Source organism: Chiroxiphia lanceolata, chromosome 27 (assembly GCF_009829145.1).
Source record: "Chiroxiphia lanceolata isolate bChiLan1 chromosome 27, bChiLan1.pri, whole genome shotgun sequence".
NCBI classification, from domain to species: Eukaryota; Metazoa; Chordata; class Aves; order Passeriformes; family Pipridae; genus Chiroxiphia; species Chiroxiphia lanceolata.
Genome location: NC_045663.1, coordinates 479,036 through 496,687, shown reverse-complemented (window position 1 = coordinate 496,687; position 17,652 = coordinate 479,036). Strand labels below are relative to the sequence as shown.

Below are 17,652 nucleotides of genomic sequence, written 5' to 3'. Positions count from 1 at the left end.
CAGCACGTGGCAGCTCTGTGGTGAGAGTAGGAGCTGATAGAGCAGGCAGAGCGTGTCCAGCCCCCATGGGAGAGCCACAGAGAGGAGAGTCCTGGTCACCTTTCCTGCTCCTGAGGGGAGGAGCAGCTGAGACCTTCCGTAGGTGTGAGGTCTGCACACGGCTGGGCAACAACCAAAGCAGAAGCTGCAATTCAGTTCCTTTTTTTCTGCCCTTGAATTTCCCTCGGTGGGTGGGGTGGGGTGGGGTGTGGAAGGTGCCGTGTCCGGGGGGGAGCTGCCATCTCAGGAGCCATGAGTGATGCCTGGAGGGAGCTGTGCTGCAGCGTGGGTGTCTGTGGAGAGGTGTGGGGCAAGAGCAGCAGCTCTGTCCTGCACAGCTCTGTCCTGCACAGCTCTGCTCTGGATGAGGCAGCTGCTTTCCAGTGCCTTGTCCCTCCCGTGGACCACATCTGCATTTAGGATCAGCCCCATCCCAGACGAGAGAGCAGCTTCTCACCCCTGGACTCTTGCATGAGCTGGTTTAGCAAAGAACCAAAACACTAAAGCCAAGACATTTCAGCTGGTTTTCCCCTGTTTCCCTGCAGTGGAGGTGAGGCTGGCAGGTCCCAACCCCTGTGCCATGGAGCTGAGCTGGGGGGCTGCATCGAGACCTCTGTGGAGGGGTCGGACCCAGCAGGATGTGCTGGAAGGAGGGTTTGTGCACGGGGTGGAGCAGGGCGAGGCAGGATGAAGCTCTGGGAGAACCATGGTGGGACAGGGCAGGGGCAGGTGACACGTGGGCACTTGTCTCTTGGGGACAGCTGGGTCCCTGTACAGGTGTCCCCAAATTCGGGGCTGCCTCCCTATGGCAAAGCAGCATCTTCTGTCTCCCTCGGAGGGCTCGGTGCGTTTCAATGTTTCCTTGTCAGCGCAGGGGGCTCAGAGCCCCCTGTTCACCCCTCTGCTTTTCCCACCTGGGTGCTCCCACTTTGTCTTTCCCTTTTGCCTGGAGCAGCCCTGGTGCTGCACTGGAGCTGGGGGGACTCTGCTGTGACCAGCAGGTCCAATCCTGCTGCTGCCAGCACTGCTGGGAAGGGGCCTCGTGGCCAACTGAGCCCAGCCTCTGGAGTGCCAGGAATGGCTGTAGGCTTTTCAGAGGAGTGGGTGGGTGGGAGGGGAAGGGGGGACACCAAACCAAATGATTTGATGAATGAAAAGTAGAGTTCATTCTATTTAATTAATGTACAAAATGTGTTTGTATATAATAATAAATATTATCTCTAACAGCTCCTGCAGCTCTGCCCCACGTCCTGTCCCGTGTCCTGGGCTCCCGCTGGAACGTGATGGGTGGGGGTCCTGGGGGAGGGGGTGAATGCTGGATCCTGGGGGAGCCCCCCCATCCCGGGGTGTCTCTGTCTGGGGGTGTCACATCCGTGTCCCCTGGCAGGGCGGAGGGGCGGTGGCAGTGCTGGGGGCTGAACAGCAGCCCCGTCCCCGCCGTGCTCAGCGGTGCTGGGGAAGGGCTGCGGGGCTCTGAGTCCTTCCAGGGGTGGGGAGTTATTCCATGTCCTCGGGAGGGAGGGGAGCACCGAGGCACAGTCTGTCCCGCTCCCTGTGTGGCACCTCCATCCCTCTGCCCGAGGGAGACTCCGGCTCTGCTTTGCGGTGGCTCTGGGATCAGCCCGGCTTTGCTGCCCTGGAGCTTTCTCTCCAGAGGGAGGTTTCACTCCCGGCCTGTCCTGCTGCCCCCTCTCTGTGGGACCTTCCTGTTCCTCCTCCTAATCGCTGCCGTCCTGCGGTGGGGCTGAGCTGGGCCTGCGGAGGAGGGAGGGGAAGGGGAAGTGTTACTCTCGGGCCAGGCTTGGCTGCATTCAAGATGCAGCTGGAAGAGGAAAAGCAGACTTCACCTTCAGTCATCTTTATTTACATGGTGTAAAAACAGAGTGGGGCTGTGGGGCTGAGCTTTGTCTGCGTGCTGCAGGGGCCTCTCACCCCATCTCAAGTCCCCTAAAAAGAACTCCCTGCCCTCCAAACCCCCACTGCCAGCAGGAAGCAGGAAAGGAAGAGATTAAAGGCCCCAGAGGTTGGGCAGCCCCAGGACATCCTCCCTCCCTTTTTCCTTCCATCCCTCCCCTCCACTCCTGCTCCGAGCTGGAGGAGTGGGTGCCCTGCCCTGCCCTGCCCCGCCCTGGGATGCTTTGGGGGGTCCCTGCCCCCACCTCACCTCTCCTCCCGGGGCTCCTCGGGGGCCAGCAGGGCGGGCAGTGCCCGGCCGCCCTTGGCTGTGCCCAGCACGGCCACCAGCTCGCTCTTCCTCAGCAGCGCCGCGCGCAGCTGCTCCCGCATCTCCTGGATCTTCTCCTCCAGCTCCCGGAGCTCGCTCTCGCTGGCTGCCCTGTCCGGGGGCTGTGGTGCCTGCCCGTTCCCGGGGTGCTGTGGGGTCCCCTCGCCCTCGGGGGGGGCTTTGTCCAGCTGGAATCGCACCCGCCGGGTCTCCTTCCGCAGGGCACTCCAGGGCTGTGCTGCTGCCGGTGCTGGCTTGGGCTGGGGCTCACCCCTGTGTGGGGAGGCAGAGAGGGCTGAGCTGGGATCTGGTTCCTCTGCAGCCCCCCGGGATGGTGGGTGTCCATAGGGAGGAGAAGAGTGGGCAGGCTCTCAGCCCTGGCTGTACCTCTGCTCCAAATTCAGCTGCTGGCTCTTCCGCTCCTCCGTGCCCATGTTCAGAGCCCGATGGATTTTCTGTGGGGAGCAAGGGAAGAGTGAGATGTGGGGTGATGGTTTTGGGATTAACTGAGGGTGATGGTCCAGGGGTTATCTGGGAGTTGATGGTCTGGAGCTGGAGGAGGGCAGAGGTGGTGTAAGTTAAGAGGGAGCAGCGACATGGGGCCAGGGGTCTTTGGGGCGCTGGGTGAGCCCCTCCCCGCTGGCCCCACCTGGCTCGTGTGCAGCCAGTAGTTGAATTTCTTCTTGCGCCGGATGCGGGGCAGGACCAGGCGGTAGAAGACGTGCTCGCCCAGCGAGGTGAGCAGGGAGCCACTGAGCCCGATGCACAGCAGCACGAACAGCCCCGAGAAGTGGTAGATGCCCATCTGCAGGGTCTGCAGGGAGCAGGGCGTGTGGGCTGGGCTGGGGGATGTCAGACCCCAGAGCCCCCCCCGCCAAGGGCCGGCCGCCAAACCTCGGTGACGGCGAAGACGCGCTTCCCACAGGGCACCATCTTGTACCACTTGTCGTGCAGGAGGTCGATGAACCCCGAGGACTTGTAGCGGCTGATGAACTCGGAGACGTTGGAGGTCAGCGGCGAGTTCTGGGGGAGGCCGATGCCGTAGCCTGGCCCCGGTGAGGGGGGAGAGAGCAGCAGCGCTGGGACAGGGGGTACAGCCCCCAGTGCCCTCCACGGAGGGGGCACCTCCCCACCCTGCCCGGTCATGGCGGGGTGTGACCACAGCCAGAGCACACGTGTGTACACACGTGCACACACATGCGCACACACACAGGACCCCTCCCCACCACAGCCCCCCAAACCTTCGATGGCGAAGGGTTTGCCCACGGTGAGCAGTTTGCAGTCGGAGTCGATGGAGACCTCGTAGTCCAGCAGGGATTTGTCCATGATGAAGGCGTTGAGTTTCGGGGGCTCTGTCCTGCACCAGCACGGAGGGAAGCTCAGGGAGGGGCTGCTCCCCTTTTCCCAGCATCCCCCCAACCTGACACCCCTCCCGGGGGTGGGAGTGCTCGTGTGTGTGTGGGTGGGTGTGCACAGGCTGCAGGGAGGGCCCAAAAGCTGCCCTGGGAGGAGTAAAAGGTGGGAGGGAGCCCCCCCATGCCCTTCCTGCTCCTCACTTGAGCATGGTGACGCCGTCGGGGGTGGTGGGGACGTTGTAGCGCCGCATGTACTCGTGCATCTCAGGGAAGCTCTTCTTGATGTACTCCTCGGCACTGCTCTCCCACACTGTGCCGAAGCGGAAGCCCTGCGAGGGGTGATGCAGCTGGAAGGAGGCACCAGAGCATCAGCACCCCTGCCCGGGGACGTGTCCCCAGCCCTGAGTCCCAGGTAGGGGGCTCTGGGCAGCCCGTGGAGGTACAGAAGCTTTTTGGGGGTGTCTGGCAAAGAGCCCCCCCAGAGACAGCCTCAGGACAAACCCAGCCTAGTCCCCCTTGCCCTGGAGCTGAGGCCAGGATTGAACACCAGGGTAGGGGGGCTACAAAGCTTGCTGGGGATCACAAAGACACCCCCCCTTCAGTCTTGGAAGGGGCCAGACTGCAGGACTGAGGCTGGAGAGAACTTTCGCATTCTTTCCAGCAGGGAAGGTGCAGAAGGAAGGACAGGATTTTCCTCCCTACCTTCCCTGGACCTCAGCCCTGTCTCAGCCCATCTGAAGCAGCCAGACACTCACCCACCTTTGGGTCGTGGATGCCCGAGAGCTCCTCGAAGGTCTTGTCCCCCACCATGACGGCCGCCAGGTTGGCCGTGTAGCTGGAGAGCACCAGGAGGCAGAAAATGGCCCAGAGGTTCATGAGGAAGCGGCCGGTGCAGCACTTGGGTGTCTTGCTGGAGACAGTGCGCCCAAAGAGGATGGCGTAGCACAGGTTGAGGGCTGAGGAGTAGGAGAAGATCTTCATGCGGTTGCGGCCGTGGGGGGTCATGCCATAGGGGCTCTTCCACTCGTAGAGGGTGAGGAAAAGTGCCGTCATGTGCAGCGCCACGAAGACGCCCACCCACATGGTCCAGTGCAGGGGCCACATGAAGGCTCCGATGGGCGACGCCGTGTCCTTGGTCCTCACCAGGATGCCCAGGCTGGTGGAGAAGAAGGGGCTGGTGAAGTCGATGACTTTGCTCCGCGCCGAGTTGATGCTGAAGGAGGTGACGGCCATGTGGGCCGTGCCACTGAGCAGGTCCCCCACCAGTCCCGTCCAGCGCCCGTTCTTCCAGGCCCCGTATTTCCCATCGCCCACGATGTAGAGCTCGAAGTCAAAGGCCATGTCCTCAGCCAGCTTCTCCAGCAGGTCGATGCAGTACCCGTAGCAGCACTTCTTGTACGCCCGTGGCACTGAGCCATTGCCGGTGCCGAGCTCCTCGAAGAGGGCGTCCAGCACGGCCGAGTCGTTGGTGCCGGCGTCCAGGCAGAGCTGCCCGGCCGGGCAGTTCCCTTCCTCATCCACCTCCCTGGTGAAGACGAAGGGGTGCTCCACCAGCGTCACCACGCGCAGCCGCGCGCGGGCCCCCCCGGCCGCTTCGCCGGGGCTCTTGTGCTGCCGCTGGCTCTGCCACATGCCCTCCTCCAGCTCCAGCTTGCCATGGCTCCAGGTGCCCACCGTCACCCAGGTGGGGGCCCCCCGAGAGTCCCGACGCAGGCTCCAGACGTGGAACTGCTGCTCCGGCCGCACCAGCGCCGCCTTCTCCACACGCACCAGCCCCGTCTGACCACGGAAGGACGTGTTGGCCAGGAACCTGCCGAGGGGAGGGTGTCACAGCTCCAGTGTCCCAGGTCAGCTGGGACCAAGGGACAGGGATGGGGACAGGGAGCGGGATGTGCCCAACTCAGACAGGGACAAGGTCAGGGAGGAACAGCAGGATCTGGCCCCACTGTGCTGCCCCGCAGCTCGTTGTGCTGCCAGGGCCAAGTGTTATTAATATTTATGGAGCCACGGTGCTCGGGCAGCATTAGGGAGATCTGAAGTGACACGTCCCCCCCTGTGCAGCACAAACCGTGTCCCGGGGTGGGCTGAGCCCCACGGCAGCCGCTGCACATGCTGGGGACAGCACCGGGCAGTGCCCTGCACTGAGCCCAGTGGTCACCCAGCTCCACCCTCTCCCCATCCCAGGGGTGGGGCACAGCCCCCCCATGCACCCCAATACCAAAGAGCTGGGACAGGGGGAAGGGGGCACCCCCAGTAGCCCCCTTACCTGGCAAGGAACAGCCCCGGGGACTTGCCACCCGCCCGGTGCCTCTCGCTGCAGTTGCTCGTGGTCTGCAGCAGCGCGGGGTCGGGGCGGCCGCGGGCGGCGCGGGCGATGGCCCGGGACACCAATCCCACCGCGTCCTGAACAAAGAGCTCCAGCGGCGGCCGGTTGACCTCACCGAAGGCCAGCAGCCCCGGGGGCAGCCCCTCGGTCTGCAGCTCGCTGGCGCCGAGCGGGGAGCCCAGCATCCAGTGGAATTCCTGTGGTGGCAGCCCCGACTCCTCGGCTGCCTGGAAGACGAGCCGAGCACGGGGCAAGTCGCAGCCCAGCACCAGCACCGGGCTGGAGAGGGTCCTGACATGCTCCCTGTGCTGCTGCAGGTAGCGGGTGGCCCTGGGCTCATCCAGGTAGCCCAGGTCCAGGACGGTGCGCAGGAAGAGCTGGGAGCGTTGGGCCCAGAGGTTGAGGAAGCCGGCGACATCCCAGGGGTGGCAGAGCACCAGGCTGGTCTCCTGCCAGTCACTGGCCTGCAGGATGCTCACCAGCACGTCCACCAGAGTCTCCAGTGAGCTCTGCCGGTCCATGTGGAAGTGGAAGGGGCTCTGCCGACACACAGGGGTCGTGGCCGTGCCCCTGCTCACGGGAAGCGCCCAGAGGCAGCACCAGGCACGAACCCTCCCGCCCCGAGGTCACCCTGTGCTCCCTGCCCACCCCCTGCCCACTCCTTGTCTGGAATCCAGTGCCAGAACACGTCCCAGAGTCCTTCTGGAGCCAAACCGGGGGTGGGACTGGGGCTGAAGGATGAGGGGCTTCCAGAGGAACCAGGGAATTTGCCTTGGAGTGGGAGCTGGAATTGGGGCTGGGATAGAGCCTGGCAGAGGGACAGGAAGGAGCTGAGATGGGAGCTGGGATAGAACCAGAATAGGGCTGGAATGGGGGCCAGGAGGGGGTTGGGATAGAGCAGCGATGGGAGCAAGATAGAGCCAGGATGGGGCCCGGGATGAAGCCGAGACGGGGACCAGGACGGGAGCACGGACGGAGCCGGGATGGGCACAAGGACGGAGCCGACGAGCAGGGACGGGAGCGGGGACCGGGAGCTGCGTCCCGGCGGCCGCGGCGCGCCCGGCTGGTGCCGGTGCCGGTGCTGGTGCCGGTACCGGTGCCGTTGAGGGGAGGGCGCTGCGGGTCTCACCTGCGCTCGGAAGGGCAGCGGCCCGCGGGTGTCCAGGATGCTGACGAAGGGGACCTGGAGGGCGGCGGCGAGGAAGTCGAGCTGGAGCAGCTCCCGGCGGGAGCGGGGCAGCGCCAGGACGGCGGCCACGCCGCGTCCCGCCAGAGCCCCGCACAGCCACCGCGCCAGCGAGCCGGGGTCCCTCGCTGCCGGGCCGCCCCCCACCACCTCCAGGCTGAGGTTGTGGGGCAGCGCCGCCCCGCCGGGGTCCCCCCCGGGGCCGGTACCGGCGGCCCGGGCCAGCGCGGCGCGGAGCCGGGCGCGGGCGGGCGCGGGCGGCAGCAGCGCCCCGAGGCGCACGGCGGGACCGGGGCTCGGGCCGGGGCTGGGCCCCGGGGGGGTGGGGACGCGGCAGGGATGCGGGTGTCCCCCCGCCGCTCCCAGCGCCGCCGCCAGCAGCCAGAGCGCCCGCAGCCCCTCCATGCGCCCCGCACCGGCCCCGCACCGGCCCCGCACCGGCCCCGCCGCTTTGTGCTCCGCCGGGGGCGGCTCCGGGGCGGACCCCGGCTGCGGGCAGGGACCGGTCGGGTCCCACTGGGCCCCCGCTGGGCAGCGCCGAGCCCCCGGTGCGCGGTGGGTCACTCCGGACCCGGCCCACGCAGCGCCGGATCCGCCCGCAGCCGCCCCGTCCACGCCCACGCGCGACGCGGGTCCCCCTCGCCGCACCCCGCAGAAAAGGGGGCCCCCGCCTGCGCGGTGCTGCCGTCCGAGGGCTGTGACCGTGGGATCCCCCGGCACAGGGACCCCCGCTGTTCTCTGGGTGGTCCCGGCCGCCTTTAGACTACCTGGACCTTCCTCCTCCTCTTCCTCCTCCCTCTCCGGCCCGGGAAAAGCCCCTCGGGGCGGTCCCAGAGCCGGGGCAGGAGCCGTAAATTGTCTCCCCGTCCCGGTAACCGCCCCCCGCCGCTTCCCCCTCATCCCTCTATCCCTCCACAGTCTGAGACACAGCCTCAAAATCCGGGGGTCTCAAGGCCGGGGGGGTTCCGGGGCCGAGGGATTCATCCTGCTGTGCGGGGAAGGGGTGAAGGGAAGCAGAGGCACAGCCTTCTCCCGCTGAGGGGGGAGACGTGGGGTCACCCTCCTCATCCTCACCAGGGAAACTGGGGCCTGGCCCGGAGGTCCCCACCACCGGCAGCACAAACAGCAGCGACTGGGGCCGGAGCTGCACGAAATTAATAAGGAAAAGCGAAGGATGGAGCCAAAAACCATCTGGCAAAAAGTATCGATCCACAGACAAATGTAATGAGTCACAGCCTAATGAATTCCTCTGCGGAGCTGGACCCAAGGGGGAGGGCAGAGCGAATCCTGCCAGGGCACAGAGGGTCAGGGAGTGCTGATCTCCCCCGGAGTGGGATCCTGACAAAGGAGCCCCCGGCACCTCTTTCCCACAGGGATAAGTGTGGCACAGCACCCACTGTCCGGGCAGGAGCTGGGGAGGGGGAACAACATGATCTTGGTATGAAATAGCCCCCAAATGCTGGGTACAGCACAGTTGGGAAGGTCCATCCTCCCTCCTGCTCTGTCCAAGTGCAGCACCCTGACAGGACTGGGTGCACACTGGGGGACTGGGAAAGTGTGGGATGACTGGAAGGGAGTGCTGAGGTCTGGGTTTGGTTGGGGGCTGTATCCCCAGGGATCTTGGGGGGCTCCCTGCAGCAGGGATTCTCCCACCTCTGCCCCCACTGCAGCCCCCAGCTCAGGGCAACGCTCCCTGCTGCAGCTGATGAATGTTGATCCAAAGTGTCAGGATCCAAAGGAGGAAGATGAGGAGCAGGAGAGGAAGGAAAAGGAACGGACTCGGGTGATTAAGCTAAAAGCATTTTCTGGGGAGCTGGCAGGAGCCAGGGCCACACGGACACTCTGGTTTTAAAGTGCACTTTAAATCATCTGCACTTGGGTCTGGTATATTGAACAGGGTGTGGGGGGACAGGGGGTGGGCACGGGACACCTCGACACCCCACAGGGGCAAGGAGGGACCTCTGGGGCGAAGGTGACTGGGCAGCTCGGGGATGAGGAATTGCTTCCCTGCTCCCAGCGGGCAGCTCCAGGGACAGGGATGGGTGGTTCAGGTCTGTGGCCACCCAAGGGGTGTTAAAGAAAGAAACTCGGGCATCTTTCACTATAAAAACAAATCTTTTATGTAAAAAATAAACCTAAACAAAACCCACAACCCCCGCTGCCATGCTGTGACAATACAAAAGGCCGAGTCCCCAAACACCGTGAAAACAGAGTCGTTGGATCCAAATATATATAAATTGTCAACTGACGAGATTGGAAATAGCACCTTGCTGGCCCCCCTGCCCCTCCCCAGAGTGACCCTGTGCCCCAAAACCACCACCCGTGCTCGGAGCCCAGGGACTCCCCCAGGCCCTGCCCACTGGACAGGGTGGGTGCCCCCTCCTCAGCCCTGGTGCCCAGGGACCCCCCGCCTGCCTCAGCAGACCCCACTGCCCCGGGCACCCCCGGAGCAGGAGCTGCTCAGCCCCCGCCGTCCCGAGCGCAGGGTCCCACTGAGCGGGGTCCGGCAGCGCCGGGCAGTGATTCCCAGGGCAGGGTGGGCGGCAGGGGGTCTCCAAAATCCAATCTCAAAACGGTATTGAGAGAAAAACACTTTTCTGTCTGCACTGCAGGGTCAAGTAACAAAAAGAAACAAAAAAAGGGGCAGGGGAAGAGCCGGGGAACGAGCAGGAGCTGCATCCTGAGCTCTCCCGCAGTGGCCGCCCGAGTGCCCCCGAGTGCCCCCGAGTGCCCCCGGCCCCGAGTCGGGGTGGACACGGTCCCTGTGCTGTCCCGCCCGCAGCCCCCGTGCCGGGCTCAGTCCCGTGTCCCCGAGCGGGCGGCGTGTGCCGGGTCAGGGGAGGGGCCGGGTGTGCTCTGCCGGCTGGGCAGGTGCCCGAGGGCGGGCAGGGAGAGGTGGAGGGGTGCGAGGGCGGGGGGAGCCTCTTCACTTGGCTGGATTGGTGATGATGCGAGCGGAGAAGTTAAAGAGGTCCTTGTTGATTTTCCGGAGGTTGCTCACCTCCTCCTCCAGCTCGCTCACCTGGATCGTCAGGTGCTCCTGGTCTCCCACCAGGTTCTGTGCCAGGAAAACACAACAGACAAGCATCAGTGTCTCAGCTCTGGCAGGTGGAGGCTGCTGCTCCCTCCACAACAGGAAACCCCAAACCCTTCAGTCTTCTCCCTCCTCCTTCTCAAGCCGCAGCACCTTCTGCTCATGTCACCAGCAGATTCCAGGGCTCTTCCCCCCAATTCCCAACTTGCCCCAGACCCCACGAGTCAGATCAGCTGACAAGGACCCCCCAAGGGGTCTGTGCCCAATTCCCAGCCTGGGAGCAGCTCTCACCTTTTCCCTCGTCAAGTACATCTGCGAGTACATCCTCTCTGCCTTCTCCAGGTAGCTCTGCCCGGGCTCCTGCAGGGACCAGATCAGAGGGGTTGGCAGAGCAGACATGGACCTTCTCCCAGTGGCCCTGAGCAGGGCTCCTTGTGGGAGGGACCCAGGGTGATCCTGCTGTCACCTATGCCAGGCAAACAGGCCCCCTGGCCTGCTGCCACCTCCCCAACAGGGAGCTCATCCATCAGCTGTGACAGGACTGTCACTGTCACTCGCCCAGGGACAGACGCTGGCAGAGGGGAGCAGCTCTGGGACCACCGTCAGAGAGGTCACAATGGACAGGACACTGATGGTGTGGGACCCCCAGCTGGTGGCCAGGGGACGGCCACACCAGAACCGAGGAACTGGTGGGACAGCAGAGCCAGCCCACACTGCAGCATGGGGCTGGGAGGACAAATGACTGCAGCAGCCAGGACAGGGAGGGAGCGGGAGGGAGCAGGAACGAGTTTCATCAGCTGGAGGAGAAGCTTTGCTCCAGCACAACCCCTCCCCGATGTTCATCCCCCCTCCCCAGCCCCCATTCTCCCCCGTACCTGCTGGTGCAGCCCCAGGCGCAGCGTCACCCCCCTCGGCACCCGGCTCGTCGCTGCTCTCGGTGCCGTGCAGGTGTTTGCTGAACTTGGGCAGGGGCACGCTGGGCTTCCCGTCGGGGTTGAACATGTTGGCAGGGGCCAGCACGATGAAGGCGTTCGTCACCGGACCTGGCACGGGACAGTGGGGACAGGTCAGGCCGGACCCCAGCGGGTTTGCCTCTGGCTGGGGCCTCGGGCAGCCCCGAGAACAGCGAGTATGACCCTGGTGCAGGCAGCAGCCAGGACTCTCTCTCCCTCCCCAGCCACCTTCCTGCCCGGGGTTGCGGCTCCACACCCCAGGCCCAGCACCCCCCCTGCCACCCGAGGGGAGTGGGGGGCTCGACCTCCTCCGCAGAGCTGCCGTTCATCAGCACTGCCGTTCATCAGCACTGCCGTGCCCGCGGCTCTGTGCTGCCACATCCATCACCCCTCTCACCGGCAGAGCTAATGAGCGTGTTAATTACAGCATTTACCCACACAGGCGGCTGCTTTCTGGAGCAGCCCCCTCCACCCCCTCCCAACTCGTGCTCGCTGCAAACTCCCACCGCTGCCCCCCACGCCCGGAGCTCTCCCTGTCAGACACAGCTGCCCCCCAGCCCCCCTCCAGCAGCTGGGCCACTGCTACCACTCTGTGTTTGGAGAGAGAAGGATGGAGCTCGTGTGACAGGACTGGAATAGAGGCCTGGAGGGATTTGGGGGCAGTGGAGGTTTCCTGCTTCCCCCCAGAGTGGTGCCGGCCATGCGGTGACAGGGAGCAGCCCTGCCTCACCAGCACAGCTCATCACCCAGGAGCAGCAGCCCAACTTCTCAGAGCCCACCTGCCTGCCCACGCTCTGGCTCCACCAAGGACAAGCCACTCTTGGGGCCATGCCTGGCCCCAAGCCACACTCCAGCTCCTCCGATCAGCGTCAAGAGGGGAGGGAGGGCAGCGGGCCCTGCGTGCCCCCGGCCACCCGTGTGAGAGGGACCACGCTGTCCCGAGGACACCGGGCTGGAGGCTGCTGTCATGTCACCACAGCAGAGCCCGTGTCACCCCTGCCTTGGGGAGGGAGTGGGATGCACTGGAGGACACAGGGCAGCGGGGACAGACCTTGCCAGGGGCTCACGCTGCTGCTCGGACAGGCCAAGGGAGAACAGGACCCACAGACACCAGCGCTGCCCCACAGAGTGAGGGTCAGGCTGGGGCAGCAGAGCGCCCCATGCAGGGAAGCTGCAGGGACCCCAGACCCAGGACACTGCTTGGGGGTGGTGGGCTCCCAGCCCACTCCCGGGCTTGGCAGAGCACACACAGCGCAGTGGGGTTGTGTTGGTGCCAGGGCTGCCAGGGGAGCCAAATCCCTGCCCACAGGCAGCAGAGGGAGCCAGAAGAGACTGCAGAGCACCCACAGCTTGGGGTCAGCCTGGTCCTGCCCCTCCTGGGAAGAGCCCAGTCCAGGCACTCTCCTCTGATTCTGTCTGTTTTCAGCCTCTAATGCCAGCGGCACCAGGCTGGGTGGGTGCTGCAGTGGGTCCCAATTAGGAATGGTCCTTGGCAGCCAGAGGGAAGAGGGAAAGGGTCTGGAGGCAGCCTGGCTTCTAGAGACTGCCCCGAGGCAGTAGCCCAACCACTGCAGGGGAACAGGGTCTGGCTGTCCACGCCATCACCTCCCAGGGGTTTGGGCCATGCCTGAGAGCAGCAGTGCCAACCCCACTGGCCAGGATGGCACCAGGGACTGGAGAAGGAACCCAGTTAACAACAGGAGGGGTAAAGGTCCCCTTGCTCTGAGGCACCTGACTGCTGCTCCACAGAGTTTATGAGAGCCATCAGTCTGAAATCCCAGACGACTGCTCATATGGGATTCGCTTCAGGCCCCATGAGCTCATGGGTGCTCACTGCGGGGTCACGGAGCCATGTCCCCTCCAGACACAGCTGGGGTGTGTGTGGGGTGACTGCTCCCTTGGGAAAACAAGGAGGAAGATCCCGGGTGACCTCAGTGACAAGGTGAAATCCATGACTCACTCCCGACAGCGCACAGGGTGGGGGGTTATTAACACACGGCATCGCTCCAGACAGCCAAGGCTCCCTCCAACGCCTCTGCCCTTCCCGGGGCAGAGACACCCCTGCAGTGCCCAGGGCAGCACAGGTGAGACAGCAGTGGCCTCTGGCAGCAAGGATCCTGGAGATAAGGACATTCCTACCTTTGTGATTCATGGTCTTCAGGCACTGCTTGCTCTGGATGTCCCACAGCCGGACGGTTTCGTCGTGAGAGCCCGAGAGCAGAAGGCTGCCGTCCGTGGAGACAGACAGACACGTCACCTGGTTCCTGGAATGGGGAAGAGGATGGCTAAACTCGAGATGACCCCAGGACTGCCAGAAGCCAGTGAAGTGGGCAGATGGGGGCAGATGGTGGCTGGCAGGTGTGTCTGGTCCCTCACCTGTGCCCTTTGAAGACCTTCCCGTTCTCCCGCTCCGTCTGGAAGGTCCGGTCTCTCTGGACTGGCTGCAGAAATGAAGGAAGGAAGGGAGAGGGGTTAAAATTCAGGAAGGCTGAAACCAGCAGGTTCATCACTGTGTCTGGAGGGGGCAGGGGAGACACAAGGGACCCAGGCCCTCCCGTGCCCTGGCAGGTCACACCAATCCCAGCAGGGAAGCGATGGTGGCTCAGGGTGACAGGGCACACCCACAGCCCCATGCACTCACCCAAGCACAAAGATCAACCTGGAAGATGGACCCATCCATGCCACCACAGAACATGTGGTACTCTGAGAGGTCCAGAGTCACAGCCATGATCCCCACGTCAAAGAGCACAGAAAGCAGGAGCTCCCCAGACGAGATTTCCCAGAGCTGGCATGAGAAGGGACAGGAAACCATGGCATGTTAATGACAGGTTTGGAGGACACCCTGGCATCCCACACTGGCACCTTGGCATCCCACCCCGGCATCCTTTCCTGTCTGGGACTGGGAAACTGAGTGCAAGGTAGAAACAGGGCAGAACCAGCATCAGCCTCTCTGTGGCCAGGAGAGAAGTTTCCAAGGCAGCTCCACAACAGCCCTGAACCCTCTCCGTGCCCATCCTGCCCCCAGGGCACCCCTCTCCCTACAGGCTCCAGCCTGCTCTGCTCCCTGTGGACATCAGCAGTGGGAATCAGAGGAGCTGACCCTGACATTCCCAGGAGAACAGGGACTGCAGCAGCTCAGCCCGAGGGCAGGTGCAGAGAAACTGTTGGGTGTTGGAGAAGCAGAGCCCAGGTCTGGCAGCTCTGAGTCATTGCAGAGACAGCCAAGAAATTCAGCCTCTGCAACCCGGGAAAGCTTTGGGACAGCTTGGGGACAGCTTCCTGCTGCCTGGTAGAGCCCGGCTTTGACCCTGCAGGGTCTGGCACCTCCGGAATGAGCCTCACCTTGGCTGTCTGGTCGAGGGAAGCAGTGGCAGCCCGTGCCAGGGGCCCTCCGAAGCCGCAGCACAGGTCGGTGATGGGGAGGCTGTGCCGGGACCAGACGTGCCGGGGGTCGGGGATCTGGGAGGGCTCTGCCTGCAGGACACTGTGGGGAGAGCAGAGAGGGGCAGCACGGTGGGTCAGCCAGGGCAGAGCTGTGGGGAGCTGGGCCAGGCTCTGCTCCTGCTGGCTCTCCTGGCTGCTCTCCTGGCTGCGGGCACCAAGCGGGACACGGGAGCTGCCGGCGGCCACGGCACGTGGATACCAAGGCTGAGGGCCACAGCTGAGCTCCCCATCCCAGAGGAACAGAGACATTGGCTGCCATTAGCAAGGGAAGGGCACGGTCCACTCTGTGTCACCCAGGAAAAGAAGTCAGAGCCATGTGCCATTCCCAAGAAACCCGTGAGACCCCAGGGAAAACCTCCCTGCCCGCGAGGACGCCACCCGTGGAAGAGCCCCCAAGGCTGGCACAGACCCAGCTGGGACACGTGGGCTCGGCCAGAGCTGATCCTGCCTACAGGACACGGGGATCTCTCGCTCCAACACCCCTACCCTGATGCTCCCTGTGCCCCCCGACCCCCTTACTTGTAGAGGTTCCACACCAGGGCCAGGCAGTCCTTGGCCCCCGAGAGGAAGTGGCTGCTGTCGTCGGTGAAGCAGAGGCACGTGAGGTCCTGGTAGTGTCGGTTCAGGATGGCAAGGAGGTTCCCATTGGATACCTGGAGTGAAGGGAAGGGCAGAGAGTGTCAAGGACTGAGATGTCCCAGGATAACGTGGTGCCCTGCCCTCAGAGCAGCAGGGATGAAGGGGAGGTTCTGTCGAGCACAGGAGCCCATTGGCACCTCACGGGCAGTGACTGACACCACAGAGGTGCAGCTGGAACAACCACATGTGCCAGGACTGCAGGGAAATGCAGCACAACAGCAGTGGGAGAGGTCCTGGCACATTAACTCTGGAACCTAGTGATGCCAGAGCCCTTTCTCTGGTTAAGACACAAGCGTGCAGTAAGGATTTCCTGTTCCCTCCTAAGGTTCATATTACTTTGGTGGCTTCTTCCCGCCTCCCACAAGCCCTCAGGAGGTGGCAGCAGGGTTACAAGAGCTGCAGGAGGCTGTGTGACACCCCAGGGGTGCTCGTGATCCCGGGCCAGTGGAGGCTTCAGGGTGGACAAGGAATTCCCCAAACCCAGAGCATTTCCTGTAAGAAGGCAACACTGCAGATGTGGAAGGAACAAAGCAGCAAGTGAGACTCAAATAAAATAATGGAGTTGATTCCCTCCTGTTGTCTGAATTACACCCAAAAATCAAACTAAACCACAATTCAGGGGGTTTCACAGACAGCACAAGACCAGGACTCTGAGGACTGGTTCCAGCTCCATCGTGGTTTCCATGGAACCCCTCCCACATGCCAGGGGGACAGTGCCATACCCTGGAACACAGTGCCATACCCTGGAACACAGTGCCATACCCTGGAAGATGTCTGCAGGTGAGGGGAGGCAGGGCAGGGCCCAGCTGGGAGCACCACGAGCAGCAGCTCCCACTGCTGCGGGCTCAGACCTCTGGTCCCTGCCAGGGATTTTATTCCAGCGCTGCCACAAGCACATTGGTACAAGCAAACCCTGATGAGTTCAGGTAGAGCCACCCACACCACGAGTCTCAAACCTCCCCTGGCATGGGCAGCTCTCCAGGTGAGGCATCCCAGGGTTTAATCCCGGGCTCAGGACAAGCTACTGCTTTTATTTGCTCGGTGGTGTGCTGGGAACGCAGCGTAATCCCACGTAATCCAGGAGTAATTAACCAGCAGGACAACAACCAGAGCACAGCAGGGGCTGCTGACACCCTGGGCACACACAGACACGCAGCTGAAATGTGGGAGAAGCGCTGGAGAAAAACCAGGTCCTGCACTGCTGCCTCGAGGGAGCAACACCCGGCCCCCGAGTCACCGGGAGCCTCTTGGAAAGAGAAGAGAAGGGCAGAGTGAAGCCTCTCCCGGAATTTCTCCCCCTCCTGCTTTGACGAGCTGCCCCACAGGCTGCAGAGGCCTGGGATCAGGGATGTAGGGTCACTTGAGGGATGGGGGCATTGCCAAAAGGACAGGGCACTCCCTGACTGCCCAGGGTGTGGGTCTGCATGTCCCCGAGGCCCCCAGGACCCCGTACCTCCCACAGGTAGATGCTCTCGGCGACCCCCGCCAGGATGTAGAGCCCGTTGGGAGAGGCTGTCAGGCAGGTCACGGGCCCGGGGCAGATGATCTTCTGCTGCAGCTGGTCCTGGGGCAGAGAGAGCACAGCAGGCACTCAGCACAGCGGGGAAGGGGCTGCAGGCAGGACCCCCGAGGTGGGGGCTCAGGGGTCTCACTGGAGGGTCCTGCAGAGAGAGGGATGGGGGGCACCTGCCTGTGGTGATGGGGGTCAGAATGGAAAGGAGGGAGGGGGGGCCTGGGGGTCTGGCCATGGAGATGGGGGTGCCTTTGTGGAGAAACGGGTCATGGGGGTGTGTCTGACCATACAGAGGGGGGTCTCTATGGAGAGAGGGGCCGTTAGGAGGGTGTCTGACCATAGAGGGGCTCTCTACGAAGAGAGGGACCATGAGGGGTCTTTGTGGAGAGAGGGGCCAAGGGAGGGGCTGACCATGGAGAGGGGGGGGCTCTGTGGACGGAGGAGCCCCTCACCACAGGGCCAGGGGGTCCCCACGGAGGGGGGCCCCGTCACACCCCCACCGGACCCGCGGTGCCCGGGGGCGCCCCCCGAGCCGAGGCCGCCCGGGCCCGCTCGCCGCGCCGGTACCTTCCTCTGGAGCTCCCAGACGTTGATGTAGCTCTTGCCGAGCTGGGCCCCCAGCAGGTGCTCGCCGCCCAGCAGCGCCAGCCCGCGCGGGCCGCTGTTGCCGCCGCGGTACCCGGGCAGGGCCGAGCCCGAGTGCAGCTCCCAGACCGAGCAGTTGCAGAGCGGCCCCGCCGCGTCCGACACCAGCGCCACCTCCATGGGCGCCGCCATCTTCGCGGTCCGCCAGGGCCACAGAGAGCGCGGCCGCGGCCCAGAGCGCCGCCTCCCCCGCCCCTCGCCGGCCAATCAGCAGCGGCGCCGCCGCGGCCGCGCCGCCGCGCGGGGCGGGAGCTGCGCACGCGGCAGGAAGCTCAGCAGGGTCCGCCCCGGCCG

General features: G+C 64.2%; 2 protein-coding genes across 2 annotated transcripts; both read right to left on the bottom strand.

Annotated features, from left to right (window-relative positions):
* Nucleotides 1-1,757: 1,757 nt before the first annotated feature.
* On the bottom strand, nt 1,758-7,535 carry GRIN3B (glutamate ionotropic receptor NMDA type subunit 3B). The gene is made up of 10 exons (XM_032711654.1): nt 7,074-7,535; nt 5,885-6,483; nt 4,378-5,428; nt 3,820-3,965; nt 3,505-3,620; nt 3,158-3,309; nt 2,913-3,077; nt 2,651-2,718; nt 2,204-2,536; nt 1,758-1,794 (listed from the first exon to the last, which is right to left on the bottom strand). Exons 1-10 carry the CDS (start codon nt 7,533-7,535, stop codon nt 1,758-1,760), a joined length of 3,129 nt encoding a protein of 1,042 aa, XP_032567545.1.
* Nucleotides 7,536-9,226: 1,691 nt separating this feature from the next.
* On the bottom strand, nt 9,227-17,498 carry WDR18 (WD repeat domain 18). The gene is given in 11 exon segments (XM_032712044.1): nt 9,227-10,188; nt 10,456-10,524; nt 11,040-11,078; nt 11,080-11,207; nt 13,257-13,381; nt 13,494-13,558; nt 13,759-13,902; nt 14,460-14,601; nt 15,081-15,214; nt 16,654-16,764; nt 17,281-17,498. Coding segments are annotated over 11 exon segments (1,299 nt in total). The 5' UTR covers nt 17,491-17,498; the 3' UTR covers nt 9,227-10,056.
* Between the last annotated feature and the right edge of the window lie 154 nt (nt 17,499-17,652).

What these genes read in the sequence shown, in the direction of transcription:
- GRIN3B (XM_032711654.1), bottom strand. Translation starts at nt 7,535, where the DNA reads ATGGAGGGGCTGCGGGCGCTCTGGCTGCTGGCGGCGGCGCTGGGAGCG. An exon ending in CGCTGCCCTTCCGAGCGCAG is followed by an intron (nt 6,484 to 7,073) that starts GTGAGACCCGCA and finishes GTGTGTCGGCAG; the next exon opens with AGCCCCTTCCACTTCCACAT. An exon ending in CAAACCCTTCGCCATCGAAG is followed by an intron (nt 3,310 to 3,504) that starts GTTTGGGGGGCT and finishes CACCGGGGCCAG; the next exon opens with GCTACGGCATCGGCCTCCCC.